At 39.2% G+C, this 14159-nt stretch overlaps 1 protein-coding gene across 2 annotated transcripts in view; it reads left to right on the forward strand.

Moving 5' to 3' along the window:
* The window catches only part of CDK14 (cyclin dependent kinase 14), a 306222-nt gene that overhangs the window by 148121 nt on the left and 143942 nt on the right, over nucleotides 1–14159 (forward strand). For both annotated transcript variants that reach the window (XM_071735199.1, XM_071735201.1), the window contains one exon: nucleotides 4611–4734. In XM_071735199.1, the coding sequence (XP_071591300.1) occupies nucleotides 4611–4734 (124 nt within the window). The remainder of the gene's footprint in view (nucleotides 1–4610; nucleotides 4735–14159) is intronic.

Raw genomic sequence — 14159 nt, forward strand, 5'->3', positions numbered from 1 at the left:
AAATATTAGTGTTGAGATTTATTATCTCCTTTTGCCTTTGTAAATAGCCAATAATTCACAGAACCCTATAATATCCTCTGGATGATAGAGAGAAGTACACTGGTTGCAAGCATGAGGTGGTGTCCTGAGCTGGGTTTCTCTTACTGGTATTTTTAGAACTGATGGCCTATTAAGACTGAATATGATATTGATTGATGCTGAATACACACAAGGGAATTCAGATGATTATATGATACTCAGATGGTGTGTTTTGATACACATAATAAGCAGAACATTTTTGTTATCAGTAATGAGCGATAGATAATAAACCTTGTGCAGTACTGTGTATTACTTTTTGAAAGTAACTATGCAAATACAGCAATATATGCTTTCTAAAGGACCAGCACATGAATCCAGTCTTGCTTTCAGCTTTCATTGGAACTGACATGGACTCCTGGTCCAGGTTAGCTCAGTTCCATTTGCTGTCTTTTGCTTCAGAGAGAACCAAGAGTTTTATGCATCTTCTGTAAACTAAAACATTCCATTTAGCTTTCTACTTCTGTATCTAGGGCCGAGTCCTTTATTCCCACAATGTAACATGTGGTAAGGGAGCTCAAAGGCAGGAAATAATTCAGAAATCCTTCTGTGCCATCAGGTAAAGACAGTTTCTGTCTTAAAAAAACCCCCTGACTGGCCTCATCAGTTTGTTCTCTTGGGGAGCATCTTTCTTGCCATTAGTGTCCTTGATACCTCATCAACAGGTGTAGGAATGTTGCATTTTCTGGATAATCTCTCTGGGTGTATCTTTGGGATTGCCTGGGAAGAGTAGTAGAAGAGACTCTTTATTCCCAGCAGTTTCCCATTCCACAAAAAGTGAAAACACTTACGCCTCTACCCTTTGCCAGAAACTCTCTGGCATCTCCAGGAATGGAAAACAACTATGTGAAGTCACCAGAGCACTCAATACAGGTCACCAGTGCACAAGGGTCACCTTAGTCATTAAATTCATCAGAGCTTTCAGAACCTAAGTCATGAAGTGTTAACTCACATCAGCCCCACCCGCTGGATGTGTTTGGGATGGCCTGTGTCAGTGTTTGGTTTCTAAGCTCATTTGGATGAGAAGAGCTCAAGATCCTATGTAACATTCAGAGGTCAACAAGATAGCAAAGCATTCTGTTGCAAATAAGCCATCTGTGGTTGGCAGATCAGTGCATGTAGTGGCCTAGGCTGCACACTTACCCAGGCTCATGAAAAATGCCATGAGAGCAGGTCTGTTGATTCAGGCAGCTGGCAAGGCTCTCAGAAAATGTAATTGGTTTAAAGAGGCATTTGGTCAGCTCTTACAAATAGCTCAAGTGTTACCCAGGCCTTACACTTTAAAGACTATGTAGGTGCTAACCTTTTCGTGGAGTTGAGGGCTTTCCCATGTAAGTTTTAAAAACCACTAATATTCTTTTAATATCACAGTCCATAAACCCCAAATTAGAACTTAGCTTTTACCTGCATGCATGCTCCTCACTGACAATGAAAATTCTTCAGTAAATTATGTTGCTCTTTAAAGTGAGAATAACATAATTGTTAGGGGAAAAGAAGTATTTTTTTTGTGGCGATAGTAACTAAGGCTTGAAGCACAAGTACTAGATTCTTTTTTCTTCACTGAATGTAAAGTGTTGAGCTCTCTAATGTTAAGCCTTGCTTAACTTCATTTCTAGAGACAAATCCCATTCCTATTTTCTGTCTTTTCCAAATCTCATCACAATGACCCTTGTCATTTTGTGAGCAATTTTGGCACCAAACCCTGTTTTTACTAACAAGCCACAAACTGTACATAAGTGGTATCATTGTTTGTTTATTACAGGTTGATACTTATACAACCTTGTAAATATTAAGAGTACGAACATAAAAGCTCAAGAACCATAAATCTATCGTTTCTACCCTCACAACTGAAATGCAAATGGAATTTTCAATTGACTCCTTTTGGAGTTTTTCTCTGATTCACAGGACTGCCATCCCATGGCCCTGGGGAAATGGGAGCTGCTTGTTCAAACTCCCCCATGGAAGCTCCAGAGATTTCACACTGACACTTCATAGTGATCAGAATTGAGCAAGGTGGAGGGAGGAGCAAGTAAGGTCAGAGTATGTCCATGGTAGGTGCTATGGCAATTTCAGATTGGTATATGGGTAAGGGGTGATGGTACATCCATTCATCCCCATCCTTGTTAAGGTAATTCAGATAGTCTTGAAGGGGAACAGGTTTCTTGGAAAGGACTTTCCTCAAAAACAGGAGAGGGAATTTGACTGTGAGAAGTCAAAAGTGTTTCATGAGCCATCAGAAACAGTTTTTCCAAGTATCTGTCTTTTTGTGGAGTGGGAAACTTCTGGGAATAGAGTCGCTTCTACTGGTCTCTCTTCCCAAGCAATACCAAAGGCCCTGGGGTTTGCAGAATGCCTCTCTGCCATCCTCTAAGCTCTTGCTTTCCCTTAAACCTTTTCACATTTAACATTACCAAATGAAAACAAAGCTGAAGAGGAAAAGAGGAAGCAGGAAAAGCGAAAGCAAGAGAAAGTGGCTGAAGTTACCCAGTAATGAATTCAGGGAGATTTTTTTCCCCACTTCCCTTTCATGACCTTCCTCTAAGGAGGAATCAACTGATACACTACATGTGAACAAATTAATTTACTTTTGTGGAAGTACTTGATGAGTACAGCATGCCTTCAATTTTGGAATAAAACTACATTCCAAAGCCTTCCTCAAGAGTAGATGTTTATTCTATTTAGCTGTGAAGTTACTGTGGCTTTTTTTTTTCTTAGCACTTCATGTCAGATCACTTAACTCTGTGTTAAAACCAAATGAAAGTCAACATTAACAAATACATTTTGAGTTAGAAAGATTACAGTGATGTAAGATAACATGAATATCTAAATTTATTTGCATATTTAAAACTAATATTTGAAGTGAAAGAGAATTGATGTAGCCTAGCAAACTGGATATTTTCCTTATCTTTTTATTAAAAGAATTAAATATTATTTTGGAGTAATTTAATAGAATTTATATTTTAAGGCTCTAATGAAAACTGTTTCTTCTTCCTGCCCCTAATAAAATAGCTTTTGTGTACAACGAGTTTCATTTTAACCACAATTCAAAAAAAGAGTGTGCATGTTACTTATGACTTTCCTGCCATTCTTTCTTTTGTTTTTGTATTTTGCTCTTAGGTTTCCTCAGCACATTGTTAGAACCAACCCTGGCAAGAAGGTGATTGATACGGCTCTTTGTGCCTTGGCTAAATAGCTAAACATACAGTGTATTGTGTCTGCACACAGGGAAAAAATGAAATGCAATTAAATTCATTTCAACTTCAGTAACATGACATTTCTGTTTCTTTCATGTCAGCCTTTATTCTCTCCCATAATCAGATTTTGTAACCCTTTCTATAATGTCTCCTCACTTCAGCAGTCACTAAATAGGATGCTTGTGTTGCAAGTTAATTAGACATTCTCATGTGTCTGGGTTGACATTTCCCAAATCTTTGGTGTAGTTTCCACATCTTCTGAGAGAGCACATTTCACTGGACACTTGGCTGTGAAGCACAGAGTCCATATCCACTCTGGAATTCTCCATATTTGGCTTTGCAGAGGCTTGTTGTGTTCCCACTTGAAAACTGTACTGTTTCTTAAAATATTTCAGGCAGTAGGAAGGGTCTGTATATTAGGAGAGATTTTTCAAAACCACAAAGAAAACTCCTGGGAAACAATTGTTCACTCTTTGTATTGACAAAATCCAGAAGGGCAACACAGCCTTTCACAGCAGGTGCCGGTAAGAATGCAGGAGAATGATGGGAGAGCAGATGAAAAGGGGAAGGAAGACAAAAGATCTCCCTCATCCAGCTCTTTTTTCTTAATTGTAAATTACAAAAATACACAATATCAATGCTAAGCTCTAGGGAAGGCATTTGTAGATTCCAGTGAAGGTTTAAAAGAAGCAATGGGGGGGTAAGTTATGTTCCTATCTAAATGTACCTTAAAGACTAGGTTTCAAAAGTCATCTTTAAGTTCAGTGAGAATTATTATGTCCTAATGAAAAATACATAAGTGACTCCCATTAAAAAAACCTTGAAGGAGACAGCCTATCATACTTGCAGATTTCCTTGGGTACTGAGGCGTTGTTGTACTATTAATTTCTTCTTTGTTTTAGCTCCAGTGCCCCATCCCCCAGCCTTATCTCCCCATCTCTATCCACCCTGTACTGTTGTTTCCTATAATTAGTGAAGATACACATCTGTCTTCAGGCTACCACCTAATCTCTAAGGCCATATGGGTAAATGGAATATAATTATTATTTGGTAGAAACTGAGCCTTCTGCACATGGTTGTATTGGTCTTGTTCTTTTTAAAGCAGGCAAATTGAATCTCTGATATAGTAGGGCTTGGAGGCTGGGGTTAGTCCTTTCAAAGTACCTGTTTTTTAGATGGAAATTTCATTGTGTTAAATTTGGGTGGGAATTACACCACTTTGGGAGGAATTCTGACACGATGTTACCACAATATGCAAGCACCCTCCGTATTGTGAAGAAATCACCTGTGGTTATATGCATAATATTAACAGAGGTCATTTTTTGTCCCCCTCTTTTTCAGTTATTTTTATTTCAGTTGCTGCGAGGACTGTCTTACATCCACCAACGTTACATTTTGCACAGGGACCTGAAACCACAGAATCTTCTGATCAGTGACACGGGGGAGTTAAAGCTGGCAGACTTTGGTAGGCAAGCAGTTAATTACAAGTCTCTTATAATGTTGTAGGAATGTCAGACAGATGGTTCCATTGATTTCTTTTCCCCCACCCTATTCCTTAGACACACCTTCTTCATTGTAGATAATTGCACATTTTTCTCTTGAGTGAAGAAATTGATTATGGTCAACAAAATGCTTGATTAAAAGGGAGTAAGTGAAAAACAAATACATTCTCCAGTTCTCACCAGGAAGATAATACTGAAAGTATTTCAGTTTTATTTACCATGAGACCTCTGAATTAGAATTTAAAACCTTTAAAAAAGAAAAGAAAAAGGAAAAAATAGAGAGAGCTGAGGAAATATGAGGAAATATATGAAGAGCACTTTATGCAGGCAGCTCCACGGTTGTGGAGATCCAGATTACCTTTCATAAAATTCGTAATTGAAAAAGACTGAAGGACACAAAAATAATATTCCTTCTAAAGGACAAAGGAAACAAGGATCACCTGGACTGCTTTCAGTATCCATTAGCCCCTTGTGGGGAAGCCTCATGTGGAGTATAAAAGTAGGAGAAAGTGTCCACTGAAAGATAAGCCTTTTGGCCTTTTTTTTACTAATTTTTAAAAAATACTTTTTTAGTGTCTGCACAAGGGCAGTGCTCTTTCCTCTGAAAATCATTGTGAATGCCATTGAGGAAAACAGCAATGTAATTTTTACAAAATGTTGTACGTATTTCTTTCCTGTAGGTCAGTTTCTCAGCTACATATATTCCTGCAGAACTTCTGAAGTTAGCTGAAAATGTGACCTATCAGGTTTTTTGAAATATGTTTTATTATTGTGATTGCTATCCACATTGGGCTTCACATTTCATTCACCAACAGTAATGAGGGAGCCTTATGTGCTAATTGGCAATTTCACTGTTAATGTAGTCATGGGTTTTTTTTGTCTTTTAATTAGCGTTACTGCAATTAACAGCTCAGTGTGTAAAATTTGCTGTGCTAGAGAATGTAACAAGACTTCAGGTAGACATAGTCCACGAGAACTTGATTGGCCTTTGGATTTTAAGGCAACTAGAGAAATTATTATCTCATTTTTACATACCATTTTCTATTGCTGTTTTTCAAAACCTGGAACATGCCAGAAATGGTTTAGATGTGCCTAAAAAACCCACATTCCTGTGTGTTGCATTTTACTGTGAGATTTCATCTCTTCAATACATGAAACAGTTAATCATTAGGTATTTTTTGTAGTGAACAAAACAGTGTAGCTGGTCCTCTGCTGAAGGTGAGGTGCTTTTCAAGATGACCAGTTTTGTTGTATAATTTACATGTATAAAACACTATGAACTTACCTGACTTCCAACTATGCCCACATTTTAAGTCCTTCATGAGATTATGTTGATGATGCTCTAGCTTTGGTGGATATTGAAGACTCTGTAGATGATCTTACAAACTATTTTGTATGTAAAATGTTCATGTTGTGCGGGATTTTGGACAGGGCAGTGCTGAAGCTTTTTAGCTGTTTTTGGGTGGAGAGAGGGAGGCTTGAGACTTTTCAGCTGTGTTCTTGAGAAAGAAAAAAATCACCTTTCACCGGCAATGTTAAATGCCTTGCTGGAGGTGGAAACCAATCAATGAAATGTCCAGGTTGGCTTCTCTCTGGTCATATTGTCTGATGTTGCCACACAAAAAACTGTGGAATTATTTTTTTGCCCTGCTATAGTAGGAAATGTAGCCATCACTTCTGATGAAGTTATTGCCTCATTGTGACACTATCCCAGTGATGACATAAAAGACAGGATTTTCCCAGCTTTGTATTGACAGGAATTTAAGGTTGACCATTCTGTATTATTTTGAGAGAGACTAGAGATGTGTAAGTACAACAAAGTAGTAGTAGACAGTAGGAGACATATAAATGTGTAGTATTGTGGAGGGTATTTTTTTTTTTTGTATATTTGTCCTGACCTAACAGAAACATCTGTGTAATCGACTCTTAGATACTGAGTGAAGATTATCCATCTCCATTTTTTTAAAGCTTTATTTTCTTTCATGGCTCTTGACCTCGTAAAATTGAAAACCAGATGGGTTAAATTTCTCTTCTGAGAAGCAAGATGAAAAATTAGAAGTGATGAGGTTAAAGTCTAAAGGGTCACAACCTCTTTCACTGGAGGCATGAGAAATGTGAGCAGACCCGTGTGCTTTCAGTGTGCACCCCTGTGCATATTTACTTATTTAAATGCTGCATTATTATAGCTCGTCTTTGTACCTTCCCAGTACAAAAGACTCTTAAACAAGATGTAAATACAGTCCTGTTTCTGTTCATGTTTTTCTCCCACGAATAACTAATTTGCAATAATGTGCTTGGAAAGGAAGTCAGTTTAGATTGTATATTTGATTAATTACATGAGGAGCAGTATGGAAATTAGAGAGATGGGGTTTTGCTTTCAGATTCACTCAAGGCGGGAGGGAACCTATCAAGAAATCATTTTCTGTCATAGATAGGATTGACTTTGCTAGCACAATAAATATAAAATCCTAGAGCAAAGGCCTTTTAGTCTCTAAGGACAAGACCTTCAGATTTTGGTTTCATAAGTTTACAGAAAATCAACAGCACGGACGATGCTTTTCATTTGGCGTCGGGCTTATTTAATCTCCTCAGTGCAGGATATCAAATACTTAAAAGCTGGCTGTTGTGGTTCCTAGTTCTTGAAAAAACAAGGTAAAAGAAAGGGTATTCACGCCTGCCAGTGCATTGCACTGTGGCTGAAGTGGAATCTTTGAATAACTGGGCATATGTTTTCCTACAGCAGGGCTCCCAGACATAGATACTCCAGTGTGTGGGAGGGTCTTTGTTCAAATGAGCGATGGTTTGCTATTCTGCTCATTGTGCTAGAGCTGCTAGGAAATGAACATTTATGAGAAGACTCAGCAGTCAAATGAAAAGGGAGAACAGAACACAGAGGCTTTATCAAATTAAAAATGAATGAGCTATAAAAAATGGCTTTCTTGAGAAGATATAATAGGGGAGGCTGCATCTTGAATAATTGTTGCTGTGAAAAATAGTCCTTGAACTCCATTCCTGTGTTCTTTTTTGAATCTAATTAAAATTCCACAGGAAATTAAAATATATAAGAAATTATTCTTATGAAATTATTAAATAAGTGCAAGAATTATTTTTGATCCTGTGCTGTGCATTTGACTGTGTATGGTTTTGTTCATTTTCCCCACAAATATATCTGTCTTGAGTAGAAATAGAGTGTTGTAAACCCTTAATGAGTAACACCATAAGCAATTACAAATTTAAATGCATAGAGGCTTGTGCTTCATGCTAGTTACCACACAGACTGGGCTGCATAGATGTTCCTTAGCCTTTGGTTAGTGGGTTCTTCACTTTAACTTTTCTGTTGTATTTCATCCACATGCATTTGTTTGACCTTTGGGTGTGTATTGACATAAAGAAAAAAAAAGAAAATCTTTAAGCCTTTGTTTAGAAACATCCTTAAGCACTTTCAGAAGCAAGGTATGTTTCTAGAATAAATGCACTTACTATTTTTATATATGGGAACGGTTCAGAGCTGCGCCAGGGGATGTTTAGTCTGGATATTAGAAAGCTTTTCTTCAAAGAGAGGGTGGTCAAGCACAGGAACAGGTTTCCTGGAGAGGTGGTTAATGCCCCAAGCCTGTCAGTGTTTAAGTGGCATTTGGACAATGCCCTTAACAACATACTTTAATGGATTTTTTTGTATATAAGAGCTGCATACTATGACCAGTGCCATATGTCTTTTCAGTGATTCAGTCTTGGCATTGAGCTATTGTGGATGCTGATATAAAGGAAAATTTGCTAACCAGTTGTGTTTGCATCCAGATTATCATACTTAATAAACTCCAGCTCAAAGTCCCTAAATAGCTGGTAACAGTCAAGCAGGAGGTGAGACCCACTTTCTCTTTGGGATTTTCCAGGGAGGATTTACTCTTTCAAGGCGTTTTTTCTTATCCCATGTCCCAGAACAACCACTGAGAGCCTAATATTCTGACTCTTCCAGGGACAATGTGGACCTTTAATCTGATCATAGTATGGTTACTCTTTTGTGTCCTTTCGTTAGAATAATTTTGTGCTTTCTGGGCAAAAATACATAGTTTACTTGTTATTTGAAGCTTTCCAAAAAAAGTATCCACATAGCTTTTGAGGGTAGGCACAATAACATCACCTTTTGATGCACTGGGAAAATCCTTAGGGAATGGGTGTAATTAAAAAACATTTAAATTTGGCTAGCATGTGAGGCAGTTGTAGCACTTCTGAGGCTGAGAGAAACTGGTCAAATCTGTAGTAGGGCACTAATACTGCTTTATCTTTGGGGTCTTCAACCTGCTGCTGGGGATTGTATTTTAGGAGTTGTTTGCTTGTGAAACTTCCCTACAGCCATCTTTTCAATTTCTCTTTTCTGCAATGCTTGCAGTAGAAGTGAACAGCACAAAGTTTGAAGACCTCTTTGGTCTCTGTTTTGGGATTGTACAGCCATTGTAAGTGCAGGGGACTTCACAATAGTAATATCTTTTGATTGGGTGATTTTTTATTCTTTTTAGTACATAGCCTGATTTATGGCATGGTTCCAAGACACAGTGTAAGACCATGACTGTTCAGGTACCTGAGGGTACCTGAGGGGTAGAAGTGCAAAATACATTTTCAGGGCATTAACAGTAGCAGGTCTAGAAGCTTGTTAGCTTGACTATAATTTGCAAAGATAGGAATTTGCTAATTGATTATGTTTTACTAGTACCACTACTACTTATTATCTTTATTAACATTTCCCCTTTCCTCCTGTTCTCTGCCCTGATTTTTGTTTATTTTGGTCCTTTAAATAAAATCTTCAAGCTGTGGTAACATCACAATGAATTCTATTGTTGCCAGGTGAGAAGAAGCATCAGGAATTTAGGGCTTTAGTGCTTGTTCCTGCAGTCAGAGAGTTGCTCTTTCTCTGGCTTTGGACACAAATAGAGCACGAGAACTTTCATGGAAATGTCTTTGCTTTACTCTCCTATATAACACTGACCCTGAAGCTTTTTCTGTCAGTTTTTTGTTGTCCTTTGGGATCTCCCTGGATGAGTAAGGAGCTGTGGGAGATCTGCATTGTGGTGAAAGGCCTGCCTAAAGCTTTCAGAGTTTTGTTAATACGAAGCCCTGTGATGCAGCAGAAGAAAGAATCAAGGAAGTATGATTGAACCATGCATCCATCAAGATACATAGGATGATTAGTAATAGCAGGAGCAAAGAGGCTTGAGGTTTGTAGTAAAGAGAATTATACTCAATGGACTTGCATTTAAAAACTGCAGCTGAGTATTAAAGAGGATGTTTTAGATTTTTCAGTGGGGAGCATGTTGGGGATATGTCAAGAGGGACAAGACTGTTGCTGTATAGTTAGCTTACTGTTAAAATGATTAAAGCTATGTTGACAACTTAAAGACAACTATGCATTTTTTCACAGTGAGAATCCCGTAAGCAATTTCTTTATAAAGTACCCTATAAGATTCATATGAAATGTTGGATGCATGAAAGATTGCTCGCCTGGATAACTGCTGTGTTGTTCTGTGTAAAAGCTCTACAGGGTATCAGTTCTTGGAGATGCTGGTATGAGGAACTGTCACAGAGCTGGTGCTTTATAGTGTCAGTAACACTTGGTGAAACTGTTTGCAGAGCTCCTCTGAGAGCATTTCTGGTTCTGTAGGTTGACTTCCTCGGGGCTTCATGGCTTCCAGCGAGCCCAGGAAGCAGTGAGCCATGGCCTGCAGCATCCTGGCAGTTGGGAAGAGCTGTGGGAGCAGGGAGAGTCACTTCTGAGGCTCCTGCCTCAATGGCAGCCTGCCTGGGCTGGAAGCTGCCTGGGTTTTTGTCATCAGAGGCTGCAGCTGATAACGGGAATGAGCTTCCCCCAGATGTAGGCCCACAGACCCCTCTACCATCCTGTCTGAATTGAACAGTGTCGGGAAGAGATTTCTTTCCCATTTCCCTTTGAGAAGCTGCTGTTCCCCCAGGTGCAGCCTCATCGCCTCTGGTAACAGCCTTTGAAATCTGAAGACTTCTTGTTTGTAACCCCCTGGAAGTTCAGTAATGGGTTTCTTTGAGGATTCTATTTGCATAAGTATCAAGAAGTGAAGATGGCTTCAGTTTCAAAGTTGTAAGTTGAAAAAAAGAAGTGGGAATCCAAGTGGGAACCAAGGAAAGTGAAACCCAAGAAACTCAAACTTGAGTTAGCTTGCAGGCCTTTCTAAAACATTTATTTCTGTAATTAGCTGCAAATACAGCCTTTTCCGTTGCAAGCAGCAGCTGATAATTCTGTTCATGGTGGCAGCTGGAGGCCTGAAGCAGCATAGCAGACTGTGGACTCAGTTTGGTTGTCCTGGTGGGAAAAAAGCCCTTGCCATCCCTGTTGCTTTCTAGATCCAGGGAAATGGAGGTCAGAGCCTTGGAGCAGAGCTGGTAGGTAGTTAGAGGACCTTCAAATCTTTTCTCTTGAAGGAGGGATTGAAGTTGCGGGCTGTGGGGGTACTGTGGACCCAAAGACCTGTGGCAAACTGCTCTTAGTTATTTGCTTTCCCAGGATGATAGGTTTTCCCTCCACTCCCGAATCTTCCTTCTTAGTTTCTAACACTATACCTGGCTTCTGCCAGGGAGTAGCCAAAGCTGCCTCCTTCGCCTCCCAGCAGCAAGAGCTTGCCATGCTCTTCCTCTGGAGAGTTGGGCTGATTCCAATGGGATGAGGTTCAACACGGCCAAGTGCCGGGTCCTGCACTTTGGCCACAACAACCCCACGCAGCGCTACAGGCTGGGCACAGAGTGGTTGGAGAGCAGCCAGGCAGAAAGGGACCTGGGAGTCTGGATTGACAGGAAGCTGAACATGAGCCAACAGTGTGCCCAGGTGGCCAAGAAGGCCAATGGCATCCTGGCCTGTATCAGGAACAGCGTGGCCAGCAGGTCCAAGGAAGTGATTCTGCCCCTGTACTCAGCACTGGTGAGGCCACACCTCGAGTACTGTGTCCAGTTCTGGGCCCCTCAGTTCAGGAAGGATATCGAGGTCCTGGAGCAGGTCCAAAGGAGGGCAACCAGGCTGGTGAAAGGACTCGAGCACAGACCCTATGAAGAGAGACTGAGGGAGCTGGGGCTGTTCAGCCTGAAGAAGAGGCGGCTCAGGGGAGACCTCATCACTCTCTACAGCTCCCTGAAAGGAGGTTGTAGCCAAGTGGGGGTTGGTCTCTTTTCCCAGACGACTTTCAACAAGACAAGAGGGCATGGTCTTAAGTTGTGCCAGGGGAAGTTTAGGTTAGATATTAGAAAGAATTTCTTTACAGAGAGGGTGATCAGACATTGGAATGGGCTGCCCCGGGAAGTGGTGGACTCTCCGTCCCTGGAGATATTTAAAAAGAGACTGGATGTGGCACTCAGTGCCATGGTCTGGCAACCGCACCGGTGGGTCAAGGGTTGGACTTGATGATCTCTGAGGTCCCTTCCAACCCAGCCAATTCTATGATTCTATGATTCCTATGACCTTCTATCATCTTGCCCAGTTCTGTGACCAAGAGAAAGAGGAGTTGCATAGGTAGCAAGAAATCTCAAGTGACAGCAATGCAAAGACATTTTTCTGGCTGAAGATTTTTCAGTTTTCTGGCTTTTTGGCTGAAGATTTCCTCTGTAGAGTGTTTTAGAGGTGAAGCAGTATATGTGGTCCAGTGCCACTGCAGATGCTTCTTGCTTCTCATACCTGTTTGGTTTGCTGTTTACACTGTGAACCTCCATCTAACTTCATAGATCTGATGGGTTTATTGAGGTATCAGGTAAATCTAAATAAAAATTACTACTGTAAGAGTCGATACAGGAAGAATACCTTATGGATAGAAACTGGGTTTCATAGTCCATGGAGAAAGAATAGATTTGACTCAGGTTTACTTATCTGCAGATAGTAATGTGTAGAAACTGTGAGGTTTCATTTTTAACTAAGACTACAACTTGTGTTTACTAATAATAAATGCAAAGTAGAACAACACACTACATTTTTGTCCTTATCAGTCTTCACTGATGTCTTTTTAACAGTTGAAATGAGTTTTTTTTAAAAATGCCAGTCTTTTCAGCTGTTACTAGAGTAAATGCTGTTACTTAAGCTCTTCCCATTAAGAAGCACTATGTAGGTTTATTGGCTGAAATGGAAAACTTCTAAATATTTTTTTAAACCATTAAGGAACTGGAGATTGGTGTGACTCATTAAATGGGTCCCCTGTTAAACAAGTCTCAGATTACTTAAGAGTTCAATTGCTGCAAGTTAGAGTTACATTGAGCCTTTAAATAGGAGGAAAGCATCTTAATTATCCATTAAGGACAATAAAGGAAGTTTGTTATGACACCATTAAAACAACTGTGATGAAAAATCTGTTTCAGTGTTTTGTACTTAAGAAGAACATGGGATTTAGATGTCATCTGCACTGTAGCTAACTCAGTGCTGACTGTGATCTTGTGCTATTACCAGAATCATGTTTTTTTTTTTTACTGTCCTGCATTCTCCATCTAAGTGTCAATGAGGCAGTTATGTGATAATTGCAAAAAAAACCCATGGAGAACTGTGATCACTTCCTGTAGAAGAGATATCCATCCATCCAAATTAATCTGTAGATCTACTTAAAATCTTGGCAGAAATGAAAGGTGATTTTTTAGTTGATAATAAGCATTATTCAGTCATGCAACAGTGTTCTCTTATCAGTTTTAAACTAGAACATTTTCCTTTCCTGCACATCTTGCTTCTGTTACAAACAGTTCATAAACTTTTGACTACAAGCCACTGTCTTTAAAATACTGAACTTTTTTTAAAGCTTTATTGTTTCTGAAGCATATTTGCTTGTTTCTGATACAGCAGTTACAGGGGAAGACAACTGCTATGGTCATTGTAAAGCTTTCAGATTCTGGTTGATCCCATAATATTCTTTCTTTGCTTTTTTGATCTGATCATGGTTTTGTTTAACATTTCCTTATTTAAGAGACCATACTGTATTATATAGTGAGGAAATTATATCAAGTGTTGAAATAATTTTAAGTTCATTAATCTATTAATAGCTATGCAGATTTATTTTACACAGGAAATAATCAGCTGTGTGGAAATTAAAGGATAAGTGGAAAAGGTGCAGATTAAAGAAGAAAGAATTCATCATCAGTCAGAACAAAAATATTGATAGGCAAGGAAAAAGATTAACATGAACAGAGACTTGCAGTTCGTTAAGAGAAATGTGCCATTTAACATTATATGAAATATTTCCATAATTGAGATTGCATTTTAAACAAGTGATGGCTCTGTAATTTATAACATAATTTGTATTGTCCTCCGACAGTTTAAAACCTTACTTTACTGCAATACCATCACTTTTTATCAAGGTAATTTTGAATAATTAATGCAGGGTTTTTTTCATTCCTTCTGAAG

This window comes from Heliangelus exortis, chromosome 2, assembly GCF_036169615.1.
Source record: "Heliangelus exortis chromosome 2, bHelExo1.hap1, whole genome shotgun sequence".
Taxonomy (NCBI): domain Eukaryota; kingdom Metazoa; phylum Chordata; class Aves; order Apodiformes; family Trochilidae; genus Heliangelus; species Heliangelus exortis.